General features: G+C 34.7%; 1 protein-coding gene across 1 annotated transcript in view; it reads left to right on the top strand.

Moving 5' to 3' along the window:
• The window catches only part of CATSPERE (catsper channel auxiliary subunit epsilon), a gene marked incomplete at both ends in the record, with an annotated part of 243,645 nt that overhangs the window by 72,554 nt on the left and 146,322 nt on the right, over positions 1-24,769 (top strand). Inside the window, one exon of the mRNA XM_082657660.1 lies at positions 3,382-3,488. Coding sequence (XP_082513786.1) covers positions 3,382-3,488 — 107 coding nt within the window. The remainder of the gene's footprint in view (positions 1-3,381; positions 3,489-24,769) is intronic.

Here is a 24,769-nt window from a genome sequence, read left to right as displayed (position 1 = left end):
TTGGTAAACCATTAGCCAGACTCATCAAGAAAAAAAAGGAGAAGATTCAAATCAACAGAATTAGAAATGAAAAAGAAGAAGTAGCAACTGACACTGGAGAAATACAAAGGATCATGAGAGATTACTACAAGCAACTATATGCCAATGAAATGGACAGCCTGAAAGAAATGGACACATTCTTAGAAAAGCATAACCTTCCGAAACTGAACCAGGAAGAAATAGAAAATATAAACAGACCAATCACAAGCACTGAAATTGGAACTGTGATTAAAAATCTTCCAACAAACAAAAGCCCAGGACCAGATGGATTCACAGGTGAATTCTATCAAACATTTAGAGAAGAGCTAACAACACCTATCCTTCTCAAACTCTTCCAAAATATAGCAGAGGGAGGAACACTCCGAAACTCATTCTATGAGGCCACCATCACCCTGATATCATAACCAGACAAAGATGTCACAAAAAAAACTACAGGCCAATATTACTAATGAAAATAGATGCAAAACCCTCAACAAAATACTAGCAAACAGAATCCAACAGCACATTAAAAGGATCATACACCATGATCAAATGGGGTTTATCCCAGGAATGCAAGTATTCTTTAATATACGCAAAATAACCAATGTGATAAATCATATTAACAAACTGAAGGAGAAAAGCCATATGATCATCTCAATAGATGCAGAAAAAGCTTTTGTTGAAATTCAACAACGATTTATGATAAAAACTCTCCAGAAAGTCACTGTAAAGGGAACTTACCTCAACATAATAAAGGCCATATATTACAAACCCACAGCCAACATCGTTCTCAATGGTGAAAAACTGAAACCATTTCCACTAAGATCAGGAAGAAGACAAGGTTGCCCACTCTCACCCCTATTATTCAACATAGTTTTGGAAGTTTTAGCCACAGCAATCAGAGAAGAAAAAGAAATAAAAGGAATCCAAATCAGAAAAGAAGTAAAACTGTCAGTGTTTGCAGATGACATGATACTATACATAGAGAATCTTAAGATGTACCAGACAACTCTAGAGCTAATCAATGAATTTGGTAAAGTAGCAGGATACAAAATTAATGCACAGAAATCTCTTGCATTCCTATACACTAATGATGAAAATCTGAAACAGAAATTAAGGAAACACTCCCAGTTACCATTGCAACAAAAAGAATAATATACCTAGGAGGACACCTACCTAAGGAGACAAAAGACCTGTATGCAGAAAAGTATAAGACACTGATGAAAGAAATTAAATATGATACATAAGGCACTGGTGAAAGAAATTAAATATGATACAAACAGATGGAGAGATATACCATGTTCTTGGATTGGAAGAATCAATACTGTGAAAATGACTCTACTACCCAAAACAATATACAGATTCATTGCAACCCCCATCAAATTACGTATGGCATTTTTCACAGAGCTAGAACAAAAAATTTCACAATTTGTATGGAAACACAAAAGACCCGCAATAGCCAAAACAGTCTTGAGAAATAAAAATGGAGCTAGAGGAATCTGGCTCCCTGACTTCAGACTATACTACAAAGCTACAGTAATCAAGACAGTATGGTACTGGCACAAAAAGAGAAATATAGATCAATGGAACAGAATAGAAAGCCCAGAGATAAACCCACGCACATATGGTCACCTTATCTTTGATAAAGGAGGCAAGAATATAGAATGGAGCAAAGAATGCTTGGAATTCTGGACAGCTACATGTAAAAGAATGAAATTGGAACACTCCCTATCACCATACACAAAAATAAACTCAAAATGGATTGAAAACCTAAATATAAGGCCAGACACTATTAAACTCTTAGTGGAAAACATAGGCAGAACACTCTATGACATTAATCACAGCAAGATCCTGTTTGACCCACCTCCTAGAAAAATGGAAATAAAAATAAACAAATGGGACCTAATGAATCTTAAAAGCTTTTGCACAGCAAGAGAAACCATAAACAAGATGAAAAGACAGACCTCATAATGGGAGAAAATATTTGCAAATGAAGCAACTGACAAAGGATTAATCTCCAAAATATACAAGCAGCTCATGCTGCTCAATTTTAAAAAAACCAAAAACCCAATCCAAAAATGGGCAGAAGACACAAATAGACATTTCTCCAAAGAAGATATACAGATTGCCAACAAACACTTGAAAGGATGTTCAACACCACTAATCATTAGAGAAATTCAAATCAAAACTGCAATGAGGTATCACCTCACACCAGTCAGAATGGCCATCATCAAAAAATCTAGAAACAATAAATGGTGGAGAGGGTGTGGAGAAAAGGGAACCCTCTTGCACTGTTGGTGGGAATGTAAATTGATACAGCCACTATGGAGGACCGTGTGGTGGTTCCTTAAAAATCTAAAAATATAACTACCATATGACTCAGCAATCCCACTTCTGGGCATATAACCTGAGAAAACCATAATTCAAAAAAAGTCATGTACCACAATGTTCATTGTAGCACTATTTGCAATAACCAGGACATGGAAGCAACCTAAGTGTCCGTTGACAGATGAATGGATAAAGAAGACGTGGCACACATATACAATGGAATATTACTCAGCCATAAAAAGAAATGAAATTGAGTTATTTGTAGTGAGGTGGATGGACCTAGAGTCTGTCATACAAAGTAAAGTAAGTCAGAAAGAGAAGAACAGATACCATATGCTAACACATATATATGGAATGTAAAAGAAAAGAAAATGTTCTGATGAACGTATTGGCTGGACAGGAATAAAGATGCAGACGTAGAGAATGGACTTGAGGACATGGGGAGGGGGACGTGTAAGCTGGGCGAAGTGAGAGAGTAGCATTGACATATATACACTACCAACTGTAAAATAGATAGCTAGTGGGAAGCAGCTGCATAGCACACGGAGATCAGCTCGGTGCTTTGTGACCATCTAGAGGGGTAGGAAAGGGAGTGCAGGAGGGAGACGCAAGAGAGAGGGTATATGAGGATGTATGCATACATATAGCTGATTCACTTTGTTATACAGCAGCAACTAACACAACAATGTAAAGCAGTTATACTCCAATAAAGATGTTAAAAGAAAATAAATAAATAAAATTTAAAAACTAAGTGTATTTATTTAAGAGCCTCCATAATATCAGTTTATTCAGGATTCTGATTGTGCATAGTGTTTTCAACATGTTGGAAATTATGACATTTATCATTCATAAGGTTCTAATAGGGAGGAGGCTATATAGTAGGGAAAAAACCAAAGCTGAATCTTGAAAATGTGGTAAATTTATAAATATAAACAATGTCTTAACTAAAATAATAAATTCAGTATATCATGATGTAATTTCCAAATAATTTTGGCTCTGAAAAGATTAAAAAGAGGAATTTTTTTTCTTTTGCAGAATTCCATAATACTTAGCAAACAGCTGGCCACTTTGGGACAGAAGCCTGCCATATATACAGTTCTGAGGAGAAAAGTTTATTTTCCACATAGAAAAATGAAGAATGGGTATTTAATTTTTAAATTTCAGATATAAAATTTATGTTTAAAATTAAGTAAAATAATTATCAGAGACCTCAAGAAATTTTAAAACTCTAGTGGAATTTCATGGAATATCTTATATGTAATTTCCAAGTAGCTTCTTTGAACACGTTAAAATTGTGATAATCCGAAATAGTTACCAACTCAGAAAATACCAGTCACACTCCAATAGTTTCACAATTTGTATTAATAGCTAAAGGTCAATGCAAGAGTCTCATTCAGGATAGTGGCAAATCCTAGCAATATCTCAAAATGTTTCCTGCTGGTTCTTTAAAGTGAGCCACAGTGATATGACTGATATCACGATCATTACCACCATCAGTGCACAGGTTTACGTGCTGTCACACACCCCTGAGAAGTAAAATCTGTTACTGTTAAAGTTAGTAGGTGATCATGGGGTTTAGACAAACATTTTTTAAAAATTTATTTTATTGAAGTATAGTTGATTTACAACGTTGTGCTAATTTCTACATAGAGCAAAGTGATTCAGTTATACATATACATATATACATTCTTTTTTATATCCTTTTCCATTATGATTTATCACAGGATATTGAATATAGTTCCCTGTGCTACACAGCAGGACCTTGTTTTTTATCCATCATATATATAATAGTTTGCATATGCTAATCCCAATCTCCCAATCCATCCCTCCCCCACTCCCCCTCTCCCTTGGCAACCACAAGTCTGTTCTCTGTCTGTAAGTCTGTTTCTGTTTTGTAGATAAGTTCATTCGTGTCATATTTTAGATTCCACATATAAGTGATATCATATGGTATTTGTCTTTCTCTTTCTGATTTCCTTCACTTAGTATGATAATCTCTAAGTCCATCCATGTAGCTGCAAATGGCATTGTTTCATTCTTTTTTATGGCTGTGTAATATTTTATTGTTTATAAATACCACATCTTCTTATCCATTCATCTGTCAATGGACACTTAGGTTGTTTCTGTGTCTTGGCTATTATAAATAGTGCTGCAATGAACATTGGGGTGCATGAATCTTTTCAAATTATAGTTTTGTCCAGATATATGCCCAGTAGTAGGATTGCAGTGTCATATGGAAACTCTATTTTTAGTTTTCTGAGGAACCTCCATACTGCTTTCCATAGTGGCTGCACCAATTTACATTCCCACCAACAGTGCAGGAAGGTTCCCTTTTCTCCACACCCTCTCCAGCATTTATTATTTGTAGACTTTTTAATGATGGCCATTCTGACTGGTGTGAGGTGGTACCTCATTATAGTTTTGATTTGCATTTCTCTAATGATTAGTGATGATGAGCATCTTTACATGGGCCTGTTGGCCATCTGTATATCTTCCTTGGAGAAGATCTTCTGACCATTTTTCAATTGCTTTTTTTTTTTTTTTGGTATTGAGTTATATGAGCTGTTTGTATATTTTGCACATTGATCCCTTGTAAGTCACATCATTTGCAAATATTTTCTCCCAGTCCGTATGTGGTCTTTTCATTTTGTTTATGGTTTCCTTTACTATACAAAAGCTTGTAAGTTTGATTAGGTCCCATTTGTTTATTTTTGCTTTTATTTCTATTACCTTGGGAAACTAACCTAAGAAAACATTGGTACAATTTATGTCAGAGAATGTTTTGCCTATGTTCTCATCTAAGAGTTTTATGGTGTTATATCTTATATTTAAGTCTTCAAGCCATTTTGAGTTTATTTTTATGTATGGTGTGAGTATTTGTTTTAATTTCATTGATTTACATATGGCTAGACAGGCTTTCTTAATCTATTGAGCACCTAGGCACAGGGCAAGGTGCTTATAACTAAAAGATACAATACTTGCAGTCATTGACATTATAGTTTAGTGGGGGAGACAAGTAAACAAATAGATGCTATGATAGAAGTGAGCCCAGGGTGAAGTGAAATATATAGATGGTACAGAAACTAAGGCTTCGAGGGTGCACTAACTAAGCCTCAGGGAGGACGTTCCTAAAGAGGTGACATCTGCACTATTGAAAAGAAATAAAAGTGAGCCAATTGGAGGAAGCTTTCAAAGAGCAGGGCAACACATAAGAGGGCCTTCAAACAGAGACCTAAGAAAGCAGATGCATTCTAGGAGATGCAAAGAAGTTCAATTCATGGTTAAAGTAGAGGGTGCCATTTAGAGAGATAAAATATTAATCTGGAGCTGAAATTCCTGCTGATCTTATAAAACTTTGGGTGTTAGGGAGGGAGGAGAAGCAGTTGCTATAAAACCAAGCCAAAGGCCTTGTCTCATTTAGCAGGCAGGTAGGAAGGTTATTGGTACCATTTGTTTCTTCTCTATTTTTAACAGCTTTATTGAGATATAATTCATATACTACACAATTCACCCTTTTAAAGTGTACAATTCAATGATTTTTAGGATATTCACAGAGTTGTGCAACCACTGTCTAATTCTAGAACATCTTTATCAACCCAAAAAGAAACCCCATTCCCTCCTCCCCCAGCCCTTAACACTGCTAATCTATTTTCTGTCTCTGTGGTTTGCTTATTCTGGATTGTTTCATATCAAGAGGATCATACAATATATGTTGTTTTGTGACTGGCTTCTTTCTGTTAGCATAATGTTTTTAAGGTTCATCCATGTTGTAGCATATAGCAGTACAGTTGACCCTTGAACAACAAGGGTTTAAACTACACAGGTCCACTTATACACAGATCTTTTTTTTCAATACATATGTACTACAGTACTACACAATCTACAGTTGGTTGAATCCACGGATGTGGAACTAAGTGTATGGAGAGCCAACTGTAAAGTTATACACAGACTTTTGACTGTTGGAGGAGGTGGGTGGTAGGGGAGGCAGCACCCTGACCCCTGCATTGTGCAAAGGCCAAATGTATTTCATTTCTTTTTATTGCCAAGTAATATTCCATTTTATAGGTATACCAACATTTCATTTATTCATTCTTTAGTTTCTGAACATTTCAGTTGCTTCTGCTTTGGGTCTATTATGAATAGTGCTGCTATGAACATTTATATACAAGTTTTGTGTGGACATTTTTCATTTCTCTTGCATATATACCTAAGAGTTAAATTTCTGGATCATATGGTATCTAATTTCACTTCTTTGTGGTCAGAGAAAATACTTTATATGATTTCAATCCTTTTAAATATATTGAGGTTTATTTTATGGCCTTACATGTGGTCTGTCCTGGAGAACTTTCCATGTACACTTATGAAGAATTTTTAGTTTTCTGTTGTTGGGTGGAGTGTTCTATAGATGTCTGTTAGGTCTAGCTGGCTTATAGTGTTATTCATGTCTTCTGTTTCCTTGTTGATCTTCTGCTTGTTGTTTTACCCATTATTGAAAGTGGTATATCACAGTCTACAACTATTATTGTTGAATTATTTCTTTCTCCCTTTTTTCTGTCAGGTTTTGCATCACGTATTTTATGTCTCTGTTTTCAGATAAATACATTTATAATCGTTATACTTCCCTGATGGACAGACCATTCAACATTATAAAATGTCCCTCTTTATTTTTGGAACTTTTAATTTTGTTTTAAAATGTATTTTGTCTGATATTAGTATATCCACTCCTTTGCATGATATATTTTTCTCATCCTTTTTTTCCCAACCTATTTGTATTTTAGAATCTAAAATGCATCTCCTATAGACAGCATATAGTTGTATCTTCTTTTGTTACCTAGTCTCTGACATTTCACTGGTCTGCTTAGTCCTCTCACATTTAAGGTTATTACTGACATAGTTGGATTTATGTCTGTCATCTTCTTTTCATTTAATATATTTCTTATGTCTTTTTTTCATGTATTCCTCCTCTACTGTTTTCTTTAGTATTATTTTCAGTGTGTAACAATTTAATTACATTAATTTTTTTCACTATATTGTTTGAAATATTTTCTTAGTTTTTCATCTAGGGCAGGCTATATATATATATATATATATATATATATATATATATATATATATATATATAAAATCAGAATCTAATTCAGATTTATGCTAACTTAATTCCAGTGAGATATAGGAAAGCATTCCTATTTCCTCCCCCAACTGGCCTTGTTTGCCACTATTGTTATGCATATTATTATATCTATATATGCTATAAACCCAATGACACATTGTTATAACTATTAGCTTGAGTAATTTTATACCTTTTAAAGAAGCTGGGGGAAGAAAGGAGAGCCAGTATACATGTATAGAACTTGTATTAACTTCCTTATTTACCATATCTGGTTTTCTTCATTTGTTCCTATGGATTTGAGTTATCATCTGTTGTCATTTCCTTTCTCCAATATAGCTGTGTTCCCATCCCTCTCTATAATCTTATTATTACCAAATATATTATATTTTTATGTTATAAGCCCAACAATACAATTAAACACATGTTGCTTTATAAAATTGCTTTTAAAATCAGTTAAGAGAAAAACGGAGAAACATACATTTATACTCTTTTTTTTTTTTTTTGGCTGTGTTGTGTCTTCATTGCTGTGCATGGCTTTCTCTAGTTGCGGCGAGTGGGGGCTACTGTTTGTTGCAGTGTGCGGGCTTCTCATCATGGTGGCTTCTCATTGCAGAGCACGGGCTCTAGGTGCATGGGCTTCAGTAGTTATGGTGCATGGGCTCAGCAGTTGTGGCTCGTGGTCTCTAGAGCGCAGGCTCAGTAGTTACGGTGCACAGACTTAGTTGCTCTGCAGCATGTGGGATCTTCCCAGACCAGGGCTGGAACCCATGTCTTCTGCACTGACAGGCGGATTCTCAACCACTGTGCCACCAGGGAAGCCCCATTTATACTCTTTTATAATTGTATAATTACCTTTACCATTGTTTTTTGTGTTTTTTTAAATGTGGATTTGAATTACTGTGTGCTGTGTCTTGCTTTCAACCTGAAGAACTTCCTTTAGTATTTCTTATAACGCAGATTTTCTATGACAAGTTCTCTACTTTTTGTGTATTTGGAAAAGTCTTACTTTCTACTTCATTTTTGAAAAATAGTTTTGCTGGATATAGAATTTCTGTTGAGTATTTTTCTCTCCACAGTTTAAATATGTGATTCCACTGCCTCTGCCCTCCATTATTTCTTATAAGAAGTCAGCTTTTAATTTGGTGTGTGTGTGTGTGTGTGTTGGGTGAGGGGGTGTTCCTTCTTTGTAATGTGTTGATTTTCTCCTGCTGTTTTTGAGATTTTCCTTTACTTTGGCTTTCAACATTTTTGCTATGGTGTTAAGTGTGTGGATCTCTTTGTATTGATCCTACCTGGAGTTTTTTGAGCTCCTTAAATATATAGATTGATTTTCATAAAATTTGGGAAGTTTTCAGCTATTGTTCAAATTTTTCCCTCATTTTTTTCTCTCCTTTTCTTCTGACACTCCAGCTACATATATGTTGATGATGTATATTATGTGATGACTGTCATGTCACTTGTTTTTTAGAAAGTTTTTTTCTTTTAAAGATATATAAAATTGAAATGGTAACAAAATTAATCTCCTTCTTCAAGACATCAAGCCCAGATGGTTTTGTAAGCAAATTCTCCTAAGGCTATTGGCATAAAATAATAATCTGTATATTATTCAAACTATATAACATATGTTTAAGAATATGGAAATCTTTTCAATTCATTATGTAAGGCTAGCATAGTTCAAATATAAAAAATTGGGCAGACAGAGCTCAAGAATGTTAATTTTTCTTTTAATATAGATGCATTGTTACTATATTAAAATCAACACCACTTTATTTTTCAGCATGACTTTAAAACTTCTAGAGTGTGGTTACATATGCAAAGATGTTTCAACATTAGGAAATTAATGTAATTTACTATAGAAATAGATTAAAGGGAAAAAATGACATAATTGTTTACAATAGGTATGAAAAGAGTTTTTGATAAAATCTAACATGCATTTTTGACTTTATAAACAGTTAATAAGTTGGAATTAGGAGAAAATTTGCTTAACTTAAAACAAATATACATATCAGAGACTAAGTTAATTGATAAAACATGAATTATTCTCATTACCTCATGAAAAATAAAAGCATACCTATTTTTACTTGTTCTCCCACATTGTATTTATAATCCCAACAAATGTAATATGACCAAAGGAAGAAGGGTAATAAGAAGAAAAATGTAATAGAGTGAGCAGGAGGAGGAAGGGAAGGAAGAAGATTTCTGAAGAGGAGAGGAGGAAGTGAAGAAGAAGATGGAGAAGGAGATTAGGTTTGGGGAGAACATAGGGAAATATTGGGAGTGTGAATTGGTAAAACAGGTAAGTTGAAAAATATAGACTTGTTTAAAATATTTTGGAGGAAGATTGCTGCAGAATGTATATTTTAAATAAATGTAACCTATGACTTAACATTCCCACTTCTAAGAATTTTTTCTATAGAAATACTAGCATGAGTATGTAAAGCATTTGTATATGTATGTTTATTTAAGAATACTTTGTGGTGAATTGTACCAAATATTTAAAGAAGACTTACTACCAATCCTTTTCAAACTCTTCCAAAAAATAGAAGAAGAGGGAAATCTTCCAAACTCATTTTTCAAGGCTAAAATTACCCTGATACCAAAAACCAGAAAAGATCACTAAAAGAAAAGAAAACGTCAGGCCAATACCTGATGAATATAAACGTAAAAATTCTCAAGAAAACCAAATTTAACAATACCTTTAAAGGCTCATACACCATGATCAAGTGGGATTCATTTCAGGGATGCAAGGATGTTTCAACACACACAAATCAATCAGTGTAATACACCAGATTAACAAAATGCAGGATAAAAATCATAGTTTATTTCAATAGATACAGAAAGATCATTTGGCAAATTTTATCATCAATTCATGACAAAAACTCTCAAGAAAGTGAGTATAGAGGGAACATACATAATAAAGGTGAGTATAATAAAGGCCATATATGACGAGTCCACAGTAAACCTTATAATCAATGACGAAAAGCTGGAAACTTTTTCTCTAAGGTCAGGAACAAGACAAGGAGGCCCTCTCTCACCACTTACATTCAACATAGAACTAGGAGTCCTAGCCAGAGCAATTAGGCAAAAAATAGAATAAAATGCACCTAAATTGGAAAGGAAGAAGTAAAACTGTCTCTTTTTATAGATGACATGATCTTATGTATACAAAACCCTAAAGACTCCTCCAAAAACTATGAGAACTAATTTAGAAATTCAGTAGATTGCAGGGTACAAAATCTATATACAAAAACCCGTTGTATTTCTATACACTAACAATGAACTATCAGAAAGAGAAACTCAGAAAACAATCCCATTTACAATTTCATCAAAAGAATAAAATACATAGGATTAAATTTAACCAAAGTGGTAAAAGATCTGTACACTGAAAACTATGAGACATTGATGAAAAAAAAATCAAAGACATAAATAAATGGAAATACATTACATGCTCATATAGATAACTAATATTGTTTAAATGTCCATACCATCCAAAGTAATCTACAGATTCAATGCAATCCCTATCAAGATTCCATTGGCAATTTTTACAGAAATAGAACAAACAATTCTAAAATTTGTATGGAACTGCAAAAGACCTCAAATAACCAAATAATCTTGAGAAATAAGAACAAAACTGGAAGCATCACACTACCTGACATTACACTGTATTACAAAGATGTAGTAATCAAAAAAGTATGGTATGTGCATAAAAACACATAGGTTAATGGTACAGAATCAAGAGCCCCGAAATAAACCCATGTATACATGGTCAGTTAATTGATGACAAAGAACCCAAAATATACAATGGAGAAATGATAGTCTCTTCAATAAATTGTGTTGGGAAACTGCAACATGCAAAAGAATAAACCTGGAAACTTATTCTACATCATACACAAAAATGAACCTGAAATGAGATTAAAGACTTAAATGTGTGACCTGAAACCATAAAACTCGTAGAAGAAAACATAGATGGTAAGCTCCTTGACATCAGTCTTGGCACTGATATTTTGGATCTGACACCAAAAGCCAATTCAACAAATAAAAAGGCAACCTATCGAATGGGAGCAATTAATTGCAAATCATGTATCTGATTGGGGTTAATATCCAAAATATATTAAGAACTCATGCAACTCAATAGCAACAACACCACCAAAATCGGATATAAAACAGAGGAACTAAATGGTCATTTTCCCAAAGAAGACATATAAGTGGCCAACAAATACCTGAAAATGTGCCTGACATCACTAATCACAAGGGAAATGCAAATCAAAACCACAATGAAATATCACTTCATACCTGTTAGAGTGATCATCATCAAAAAGACAAGAGTTAACAAGTGTTGGCAAGGATGTGGAGAATAGAGAACTCTTGTGCTCTGTTGGTGGGAATGTAAATTGGTACAGCCTTATGGAAAACAGTATGGAGCTTTCTCAAAAAATTAAAAATAGAACTACCATATGATCAAGCAATCCCACTTCTGGGTATATCTCTAAAGGAAAGGAAAACAGGATAATGAGATATATGCATTCCTATGTCTACATCAGCATTGTTCACAGTAGACTATCTCTATATTATGGGATATTATTCAGCCATGATAAAGAAGAAAATCCTGCCATTTGGCAACATGGATGGACTTTGAGGGCATTATGCTAAGTGAAATAAGCCAGACAAAGACAAGAGATACTTCATGGTATTAGTTATATGTGGAATCTGAAAAAAAAAAGTCAAACTCAGAGAAACAGTGGTCACTAGGGCTTGGGGGTGAGGGAAATAGGGAGAGGTTGGTAAGAAATGTATGAACTTTCTGTTATAAGATGAGTAAAGTCTGAGGCTCTAATGAAAAATGTGGTGACTGTAGTTGATACACTGTATACTTGAAAGTTGCTAAGAGAGTAGAACTTAAATGTTCTCACCAAAAAACAAAGAAAGAAAGATAAATGTGTGAGATGATGGATGTTAATTAACCAGATTGAGTGGGAGGGAATCCTTTCACATTATGTATGTATATCAAGTGATGTACACTTTAAATATCTTACAGTTGTATTTGTCAATTATAGCTGAGCAAAGCTGAAATTTTAGAATATTTTGCAAAGAAAAAACAAAAGTTGAAATAACTTAAAAACTTATCAGGTGGGAAATCTATTCTGCTGTAAGAAGTTAAGTTTTTGCCTAGCTTTATACTGCTATAAGTCACATTATCCTACTTACAAATATGTTTTTCATGGAGAAATATATTTTCAAACATTTCCTTCTTAAGCTATGTTCCTTATATTAAGAATATTTGCATAGATATGTTTATCCAGTTGGGTTAATTAGAGCTAAATTAATAATAACATAGTGAATTAATTATCACCAACATCAGTGGGTAAAAATCAGTCTCCTAAGATAGACATAATGAGCTAACTCAAATTTCCACTATATTCTAATAAATGTATAGTCTCAAGTTTATATTCCAATATCCATAGAACTATTAAATAAAATTTTGAACATCACGCAAAAGCTCTTTGCCATTTTTAGGAAGCAAACCTATTCAGAAATTCAACTTTATTATCAAATATTGTCAGGACAAGATGGTGGAGTAGTAAGATGCTGCCTGGTTATGCCTCCTCCCATGGATATGCCAAAATTACAACTACATATAGAGAGACTATCTCTGAGAACAACCTGAAGACTAGCAGAAAAGATATTCCACAACTAAAGATAAAAAGGAAAAACCACATTGAGATGGGTAGGAGTGGCCAAGACAGTCTAACTGCGACTCATACTGCTGGCATTGCCACCCAATGGCAGGAGGGATATCATAGCCTTGGAAGTCATCCCCTGAGGAGTGAGGGCTCAGCCCCACATCAGGCTCCCCAGCCTGGGTGACCTGCACTGGGAAGATGATTTCCCATAATATCTGGCTTTGAAAACCAGTGGTCTTTATGTCTAGGAGGGCCAGACAGCTGTAAGAAACCAAAAATCTGCTGTTAAATGGTGCATGCAAATATTCACTCCCTCCAAGTCCCAGCACAGGGGCAGCAGTCTGAAAAGCACCTGGGTCATATGGGAAGGAGATGTATTGACTAATTTTAGGGCATATGCCTCAGGGGCAGAGATCTGTTGGAACTTTCTCTGGGTACCGAGGAGCTGGTGAGCATCAGATTTGTTGTTGTTTGTTTATGGCTCGCCCTCTACCTAGCTGTCCCAGTGCTGGCAGGCACCATATCTGACTCTCCCTATTTAAACTATTAATACTGATTGCCCTGTTCTGGGTTCACCTGTGGACCTGATACAGTCGGTGCTACTCCAAAGTGATCCCCCCACCCCACCAGACCCAGCAGTCACCCTCAGCTGTCACCAGAGCCCTCCAAATGCCCCCCCTTACTGCCAGACCCAGCCAGCAGCACAGCCCTTCCAAAGCGGCCTCCCAATACACCAGTTCCAGTGGGTAGCATCCACTAGCACCAGAGCCCCTTCAAAGTGGCCCCCTGCCCCACCACACCTGGCAGCCACCCTCAGTTGGTACTGGAACCTCTCCTAAATGGCCTTCCCACCCCACCAGTTCCAGTGGATGCCTCCAACAAGCACCAAATCCCCTCAAAAGCACTTTCCCTACCAGTCCTATTGGGCACCCTCAGCTGCCACTGGCATCCCCTCAAAGTGATCCCTGCCTCAGAGGCAAGACTTGCATAGTAGGGCACTTGCAACAGTTGCAACCAGAACTCATAGCCCACTGTACAGAGGCCAGCCCTGAACACTAGCATGCCTGAGACAAGCATGGTCTTGCCATGAGAGGAGGACATACAGCTTACACAAGGAACACTCCTGGAGTACCTGGCTGTGGCTACCAGGGAGTACCACACTACTGGACCACACAGGACACCTCCTACATAAAGCCACTCTTTTAATACTGGGGAAAGTAGCTAATCTACCTAATACACAGAAACAAACACAAAGAGTTAGGCAAAATGAGACAAAAGAATATGTTCCAAATGAAAGAATTAGAAAAAACCTCAAAAAAAAAAAAAAAAGAAGTAAATGAAACGGATTAGCAACCATCCAGATAAAGAGTTCAAAGTAATGGTCATAAAAATACTCACCAAACTCAAGAGTGAAATGGAGGAACACAGTGAGAACTACAACAAAGAGATAGAATATATTTTAAAAGGAATCAAAGCTAAAGAATACAATAACCAAAATAAAAAATACACTAGAGGGAACCAATAGCAGATTAGATGATACAGAAAAATGGATCTGGAAGACAGGCTAGTGGAAATTACCCAATCAATACAGCAAAAAAGACCAGAAAACTACGAGAGCTCATCAATGAATTCAGTAAAGTTGCAGGATGCAAAATTAATACACAGCAATCTGTTGCATTTATATACACTAACAACAGATTTCAGTAAGAGAGATTAAGGAAACAATCCCATTTACCATCGCATCAAAAACAATAAAATACCTAGGAATAAACCTACCTAAAGAGGCAAAAGACCTGTACTCCGAAAACTATAAGATGTTGATGAAAGAAATTAAAGATGACACAAACAAATGGAAAGATATACCGTGTTCTTGGATTGGAAGAATCAATACTGTTAAAATGACTATACTACCCAAGGCAATCTACAGATTCAGTGCAATCTCTATCAAATTACCAATGGCATTTTTTACAGAACTAAAACAAAGAATTTTAAAATTTGTATGGAAACACAAAAGACCTCAAAAAGCCGTAGCAATCTTGAAAAAGAAAAATGGAGCTGGTGGAATCAGGCTCCCTGACCTCAGACTATACTACAAAGCTACAATCATCAAAACAGTATTGTACTGGCACAAAAACAGACATATAGATCAATGGAAAAGTATAGAAAGCCCAGAAATAAACCCATGCACCTATGGTCAATTAATCTACAACAAAGGAGGCAAGAATATACAATGGAGAAGAGACCATCTCTTCAACAAGTGGAGCTGTGAAAACTGGACAGCTACAAGTAAAGGAATGAAATTAGAACATTCTCTAACACCATACACAAAAATACTCAAAATGGAGTAAAGGCCTAAACATAAGACTGGATGCTATAAAACTCCTAGAGGAAAACATAGGCAGAACACTCTTTGACATAAATCACAGCAATATTTTGGGGGGTCCATTTCCCAGAGAAATGGAAATAAAAGCAAAAATAAACAAATGGGACCTAATGAAACTTAAAAGCTTTTGCACAGCAAAGGAAACCATAAACAAAATGAAAGGACAACCTACTGAATGGGAGAAAATGATGCAACTGAAAAGAGATTTATTTCCAAAATATACAAGCAGCTCATACAACTCAATAACAAAGCAAATAAGCAAACAAAAACAACCCAATCAATAAATGGGCAGAAGATCTAGATAGACATTTCTCCAAAGAAGACATAAGGATGGCCAACAAGCACATGAAAAGATGCTCAACCTTGCTAATTATTAGAGAAATGCAAATCAAAACTACAATGAGTTATCACTTCACTCCACTAAGAGTGACCATCATCAAAAAGTCTACAAATAATAAATGCTGTAGAGGGTGTGGAGAAAAAGGAACCCTCCTACACTGTTGGTAGGAATATAAATTGGTATAGCCACTATGGAGAACAGTATGGAAGTTCCTTAAAAATCTAAAAATAGTATGATCCTGCAATCCCACTATTGAGTATACATCTGGAGAAAACTATAATTTGAAAGGGTACATGTACCTCAATGTTCATAGCAGCACTATTTACAATAACCAAGACATGGAAGCAACCTATATGTTCATCTACAGGTGAATGGATAAAGAAGATGTGACATATATATACAATGGAATTTTACTTGGCCTTAAAAAATAATGAAGTAATGCCATTTGCAGCAACATGGATGGACCTAGAGATTATCATATTAACTGAAGTAAGATCAACAGAGAAAGAAAAATATAATATGATATCACTTATGCGTGGGATTTTTTTTAAAGATACGAATGAACTTATTTACAAAATAGACTCACAGACTTAGAAAACAAATTTATGGTTACCAAAGGGGAAGGGGGCAGGGGGAGATAAATTAGGAAGTTGGGATTAACATATACACACTACTATTATATAAAATACATAACCTACAAGGACCTATTGTATAACACCAGGAACTACATTCAATATTTTGTAATAATATATATATATATATATCTCCTTTTTCAGGTTCTTTTGTGAACAGATTCACTGTGCTGTACACCTAAAACTAACACACACAATAAAGTGAATTAACTATACTTCAATTAAAAATTTTAAAAATAAATTAATTAAAATTTGAAAAAAAAAACAGAAAAAGACAAAAGAAAGCCCAAAAATGAGGATAATTTAAGGGACTAGAGGGGCAACCAGTTGTAGTTATCTTTGCATTTTAGGGGTCTCAGAAGAAAAAGAGAGAAAGGAAAAAAATGCAGCAAACTTATTTGAAGAAATAATGGCTGAAAATTATCCTAACCTGGTGAAGGAAACAAGCATCCAAGCCCAGGAATGACAGAATCCCAAACAAGATAAACACAAAATGGTCCACACCAAGACACATTATAATTAAAATGCCAAGAGTGAAATATGAAGAGAGAATCTTAAATGCAGTAAGAGAAAAGCAAATACTTACATGCACGGAAATCCCCATAAGAATATCAGCTAACTTTTCAGCAGAAACTTTACAGGCCAGAAGGGAGTGGCACAACATGTTCAAAGTACTGAAAGGAAAAAACGTCCAACCAAGAATACCCTATCTGACAAGATTATCATTCAGTATTGAATGAGAGCTAAAGAGTTTTCCAGACAAGCAAAAGCTAAAGGAGTTAATCACAACTAAACTAACCTTTCAAGAAATGTTAAAAAGACTTCTTTAAACAGAAAAAAAAAAACCATAAGAAGAAATACGAAAATTATGAAAGAAAAAAATATCACTGGTAAAGACAAGACTATGGTAAAGGTAATAGATCAACCAACTATAAAGCCAGTATGAAGGTTAAAAGACAAAACTAATAAAATCATGTATAGCTACAATAATTAGTTAAGGAATACACAAAACAAAAAGATGGTGTAAAAAACAAAACTTTGAGAGGGGGAGTAAAAATATAGTGCCTTTAGAACATGCTCAAACACTTTAGAGCATGCATCACTTTAAAATAGACTGCTATGTACATAGGTTGTTATATAAGAACCTCATGGTATGGACTTCCCTGGTGGCGCCGTGGTTAAGAATCCACCTGCCAATGCAGGGGATATGGGTTCAAGCCCTGGTCCGGAAAGATCCCACATGCCGCAGAGCAACTAAGCCCCTGTGCCACAACTACTGAGCCTGTGCTCTAGAGCCCAAGCCACAACTACTGAAGCCCACACACCTAGAGCCCATGCTCCACAACAAGAGAAGCCACCACAATGAGAAGCCCATGCACTGCAATGAAGAGTAGCCCCTGCTCGCTGGGACTAGAGAAAGCCCATGTGCAGAAATGAAGACCCAATGCAGCCAAAAATAAAATATTAAATAAATTAGTTAATTAAGAAAAATAGAACCTCATGGTAACCACAAACCAAAAACCAATAATAGAGCCACAAAAAATAAAGAGAAAGGAATACAGCTATTGTACTAAAGAAAGTCATCAAAATACAAGGAAAGAGAATAGGAGAAGAAGAAAGGAACAGAGAACAACAAAAATAACCAGAAAACAATTAACAAAATTGCATAAGTACATATCTATCAATAATTACTTTAAACGGAAATGGACTAAATGCTCCAATCAAAAGACATGGAGTGACTGAACGGATTTAAAAGCAAGATCCGTATATATGCTGCCTACAAGAGACTCACTTCAGATCTAAAGAAACACACACAGACTGAAAGTGAAGGGATGGAAAAACATACAGGCATACTTTGTTTTATTGTGCTTTACTTTATTGCACTTTGCAGATATTGTGTTTTTTACAAATTGAAGGCTTTTGGCAACTCTGCATCTGTCAAGATCAGTACCATTTTTTCCAACAGTATTTGCTCACTTTGTGTCTCTGTGTCACATTTTGGTAATTCTTGCAATATTTCAAACTTTTAATTATTATTTATATTATTATTTAGCTGATTATATTTAATGTAATATTATTATATAAATTATTGTGGTTTTTGATCAGTGATCTGTGATGTTACTATTGCAAAATGATTACAACTAGCTGAAGACTCAGATATTGGTTTGTAATTTTTACCAATAATGTATTTTTAATTAAGATATGTACATTGTTCTTTTAGAAAATGATATTGCACACTCAATAAACTATAGTAAGTGTACACATAACATTTCTATGCATTGGGAAATGAAAAAATTCGTATGATTTGCTTTATTGCAATATATGCTTTATCACAATGGTCTGGAACTGAACCTGTAATATCTCCAAGGAATACTTGTATTCCACGCAAACAGAAGCAAAAAGATAGCTGGGGGTAACAATATTTATATCGGACAAAATAAACTTTAACACAGGCTGTAATAAGAGACAAAGAAGAACATAATTAATGGTAAGGGGATCAATCCAAGAAGAATATATAACACTTGTAAATATATATGCACCCAACATAGGAACACCTAAATACATAAAGCAAATATTAACAGACAGAACAGAAGAAATTCACAGTAATACAAAAACAGTAGGGTTCTTTAAACACCACTTATATTAATGGATGGATTATCTAGACAGAAAACCAATAAGGAAACACTGACATAAAAAGGGAAACCTCCTGCACTGTTGGTGGGAATGTAAATTGATACAGCCACTATGGAGAACAGTATGGATTTTCCTTAAAAAACTAAAGATAGAGTTACCATATGACCCAGCAATCCCGCTACTGGGCATATACCCTTAGAAAACCGTAATTCAAAAAGAGACATGTACTACAGTGTTCACTGAAGCACTATTTACAATAACCAGGACAGAGAAGCAGCCTAAATGTCCCTCAACAGATGAATGGATAAAGAAGATGTGGCACATATATACATTGGAATATTACTCAGCCATAAAAAGGAACGAAATTGAGTTATTTGTAGTGAGGTGGATGGACCTAGAGTCTGTCATACAGAGTGAAGTAAGTCAGAAAGAGAAAAATAAATACTGTCGGCTAATGCATATATATGGAATTTTAAAAAGCAGTACTGATGAACCTAGTGGCAGGGCAGGAACAAAGACGCAGATGTACAGAATGGACTTGAGGGCACGAGGGGGAAGGGGAAGCTGGGATGAAGTGAGAGAGTAGAATTGACATATATACACTACCAAATGTAAAACGGATGGCTAGTGGGAAGATGCTGGATAGCACAAGGAGATCAACTCCAGGCTTTGTGACGACCTAGAGGGATGGGATAGGAAGGGTGGGAGGGAGGCTCAAGAGGGAGAGGATATGGGGTATATGTATACATATAGCTGATTCACTTTGTTATACAGCAGAAACTAACACAACATTGTAAAGCATTTATACTCCAATAAAGATGTTGAAAAAATGACACATTAAATCAGGCTACCTTACGAGATGCATCCAAAGCATTCCACCCAAAAACATCAGAATACACATTCTTTCAAGTACACATGGAATATTCTCCAGGATAGATTACATGTAATGACACAAAAGAAGTCTCAATACATTGAAAAAGATTGAAATCATATCAAGCATCTTTTCCAGTCACAATGGTATGAGACTAGAAATCACCTACAATAAGAAACTAGAAAAAACACAAGCACATGGAGTCTAAACAACCATTGGGTCATTGAAGATACCAAAGAAAATAAACCAATACCTTGAGACAAATAAAAGTGGAAATACAACATTCTAAAGTCTATGGGGTGAGGCTTCCCTGGTGGCGCATTTGTTAAGAATCCACCTACCAATGCAGGGGACACAGGTTCGAGCCCTGGTCTGGGAAGATCCCACATGCCATGGAGCAACTAAGCCCGTGTGCCACAACTACTGAAGCCTGTGTGCCTAGAGCCCATGCTCCACAACAAGAGAAGCCACCACAATGAGAAGCCTGCACACTGCAACGAAGAGTAGCCCCCACTTGCCACAACTAGAGAAAGCCCATGCTCAGCAATGAAGACCCAACGCAGCCAAAAATAAAATAAATAAATTTATTTTTAAAAAAAAGTCTATGGGACGCAGCAAAGGCAGTTCTAAAAGGCAAGTTTACAGCAATAAAGGTTTACATCAGGAAAGAAGAAAAATTACCAACAAACAACCTAAACTTACACCTAAAGGAACTAGAAAAAGAAGAACAAACAAAGCCCAAAGTTAGTAGAAGGAAAGAAATAGTGACAACCAGAGTGTGGAAACAAATAAAACAGAGACAAAAAAGGAAGGAAGGAAGGAAGAAAGGGTCAATGAAATGAGTTGGTTCTTTGAAAGGATAAGCAAAGTTGATAAAACGTTAGCCAGACACATCAAGAAAAAAGAGAGTTGGCCTAGATAAATAAACTCAGAAATAAAAGAGAAGCTACAACTGACACCACAGAGATACAAAATATTATAAGGAATGACTATGAAAAATTATATGCCAACAAATAGGACAACCTGGAAGAAATGGATAAATTCCTAAAAACATACAATCTTCTAAGACTGAATCAGGAAGAAATAGAAAATCTGCATAGACCAATCACTAGTAATGAAATTGAATCAGTAATCAAAAAATTCTAACAAACAAAAGTCCAGGACTAGACGGCTTTACAGGTGAATTCTACCGAACATTTAATGAAGACTTAATAACTTGTCAAACTATTCAAAAAAAAAAAATTGAGCAGGAACTAATTCAATGAAGCCAGCATCAACTTGATACTAAAACCAGACCTAGACATTACAAACAAGAATATTACAAGTCAATATCACTAGTGAACACAGATGCAAAATTACTCAACAAAATATTAGCAAACCAACTTCAACAATTCATTAAAAGGATCATACACCATAATCAAGTGAGATTTATCCTGGGAAAACAAGGGTGATTCAATATCCACAAATCAATGAGATATGCCACATTAATGAAATGAAGGATAAAAATCATGTGATCACCTCAATAGATGCAGAAGAGAACTTTTCACAAATTCCATTTATGATAAAGACTCTGAACAAAGTGGGTATAAAAGAAACATACCTGAACATAATAAAGACCACATATGACAAACCCACAGCTAATATCATACTCGGTGAAATGCTGAAAGCATTTCCCTAAGATCAGAAACAACACAAGGATGCCCACTCTCTCCACTTTCACCAACATAGTATTAAAAGTCTTATCCACAGCAATCAGACATTAAAAATAAATAAAATTAATCCATATTGGAAAGGAAAAAGTAAAACTGTTTGCAGATGACATGGTATTATATATATTAAAAATCCTATAGATCCCACCAAAATACTATTAGAACTAAAAAATAAATTCAGTAAAGATGCAGGAAACAAAATTAGCATATAGAAAGCTGTTGCATTTCTATACACTAGTAACAAAATTATTAGAAAGAGAAATAAGTGAAGGGAACTAAGAGGTACAAACCTGTAATTATAAAATAAGTCACAGGGATGTAATATACAGTATAAGTAATATAGTCAATCATACTGTAATAATTTTAGTAACAGATAGTTACTAAATTTATCATGGTGATCATTTTGTTATTTATTTGATTGTCAGATCACTATGTTGTATACCTGAAATGAACATAATATTGTATGTCAACTGTACTTTAATAAAATAAAATGTTATATGTCTAGCTAATAAAAAAAACAAATTCAACTTTATGGTAACTAGATACAGAATAAGTATAGATTTAACTTAATTTTTTGGCACATGTATGTCAATTGGTTTCCACAATTGTTTCAACACATGTTTGTTGTACATCTACTAATCAAGCTACTGTTAGAAACTAGGGATATAGTCAAGGTCCCTACCTTCTGTATTCAAATTTTAATTGGGAATTCAAATTATTCTAATTCAAATTCTAAGATGGGAAATGGATAATTAACAATATGTAAACAATATAATATGTTGTATCAAGAACTATGAAAGAAATACTCTAGGTGATAATATAGAGAGATCCATTTAGATACCATCTTAGAGGTGGCACTGAGTTGAGATAAAAGGTTTTACATGAACAAGTAATGTGAAAAAATGTGGAAAGACTAATCTAGGTTTTAAAAACAAACATACTTTAGAGATGTAGCAGATACATAAACAGTTATAGACCAATACATTTGAAAACTTAAAGAGAAAACATTCTAGAAAAATACAATTTTTTAAAGGTGACTCAAAAGGAAATATAGAAGTTGAGCAAAGAAACTTAATCAGTATTTAACAATATTTAGGGAGGGGGAGAGAGCACTAGCACAGATCATTCCAATCCTAAATTGCAGAATGAAGTTAGCAAATTATCATATGCCAATTCAGGCAAGGTCTGTATGAGAAAGAAAAATTATAGTCTTATCTCATTCATGAACTTAGATACAAAACTCTGAATAAAATATTAGTAAAATAAATCCACCAATATATGAAAAGAGATATGACATATAATCAAGTTGGTTTATACCAGAAGTGCAAGGTTAGTAGTATAATATTTAAAATGTTTTAATATAATTTACTACATTAATAGATTAAAGGAGAAAACTACCTAATCATCTTAATAGGGACAGAATGAAGCTTTACTTTATTCTTACCTCATATCATAATTACTTACCTCGTATCATACATTAAAATAATCTGAGATTAATAATAATGATGATGATAATAATAATAAAATAACCTCAGAAGACATACATGTGGAAGGCTAAACTGAAAAACTTTTAAAAAGAGATAGGAAAATACCTTTATTGCCTCAGGATAGGAAAAATTTTCTATAATCAATAAAAGTACCTCAAGTTATAAAAGCAAAGATTTGACAAACAACTCATTAATAGGTACATGAAATGATGTTTGACTTTATTAACAATTAGAGAAAAATATTAATAGCCCAGAAAGGTCTATTTTACATACACCAGATTGATAAATTAACATTTTAGACTTGGTAAAAATATGTTTCAGCATTCAGGCTGCTATAACAAAATACCATTAACTGGGTGACTTATAAACAACAGTTTATTTTTCACAGTTCTGGAGGGTGGAAGTCTGAGATCAGGGTGCCAGTGTGGTTGGTTGAAGGCCCTCTTCTGGGTGTCAGAATTCTCATTGTATCCTCACCTGGTGGAACAGGCTGGGGAGCTCTCTTGGGCCTCTTTTACAAGTGCATTAATCCCACTTATGAGAGTTCTACCCTCATGACTTAAGCACCTCTCTAAGGCTCCACTTGCTATTACCATCACGTTGGGCATTAGAATTTCAATATACGAATTCTGGGCACACACAAACATTCACACCATAGAAATGTGCATCAATGGAACCCTTACATACATTGCTAGTAGAAGTATAAATTGGCACAAACAATTTGAAAGATATTTTTACACTGTCAGTCAAAGTTGAAGATGCATATATCAAATGGTTCAGCAATTCAACACCAGTATATACCTTAGAGAAACCCATGCACAGGTGCATCAAGAGAGGTGTGAAAGTATATTTGTAGCAGTATTGTTTCTAATAGGAAAAAAATTGAAACACTAATTTCCATTCATAGAGAAATGGATAAACATTCTCTAGTATAATTATGCTATAGAATATATACATTATACAGCTGTGAAAAATAAATCAAACACAGCAACACAAATCAACATGAATGTATTTCACAAACATAATATTGAATGAAAAAAGCAAGTCATGGAAGAAGAGTACAGTATGATTCCATTTATATAAAATGCAAAAAGTTGAAAAATTAAATACTATGTAGTTTATTAATACATAATGTGGTAAACTAGTTTTTTAAAGCATGGGAATTGACCTTATATCCTGAAACCTTGCTATAATTGCTTATTAGTTCCAGGAATTTTTTGTCTGTTCTTTGGGATTCTCTACATAGATAATCATGTCATCTGTAAACAAAGAACATTTTGTTACTTCCTTCCCAATCTTGTAAAATTTTATTTCATTTTTTTGTCTTATTGTGTTAGCTAGAACTTCCAGTATGGTGTTGAATGGAAGTCTTTGCCTTGTTCCTGTTCTTAGGAGGAAAGCATCTAATTTCTCACCATTAAATTTTTTGTATGTTTTTGTAGATGCTCCTTTATCAAGTCAAGGAAGCTCCCCCTCTGTTGCTAGTTTGCTGAGAGTTTTTATCATGAGTGGGTGTTGGATGTTGTCAAATGCTTTTACTACATCTATTGATATGATTATATGCTTTTTCTTCATT

Source organism: Grampus griseus, assembly GCF_964374135.1.
Source record: "Grampus griseus genome assembly, chromosome: 1".
Taxonomy (NCBI): Eukaryota; Metazoa; Chordata; class Mammalia; order Artiodactyla; family Delphinidae; genus Grampus; species Grampus griseus.
This window is presented reverse-complemented; position numbering and strand designations above follow the sequence as displayed.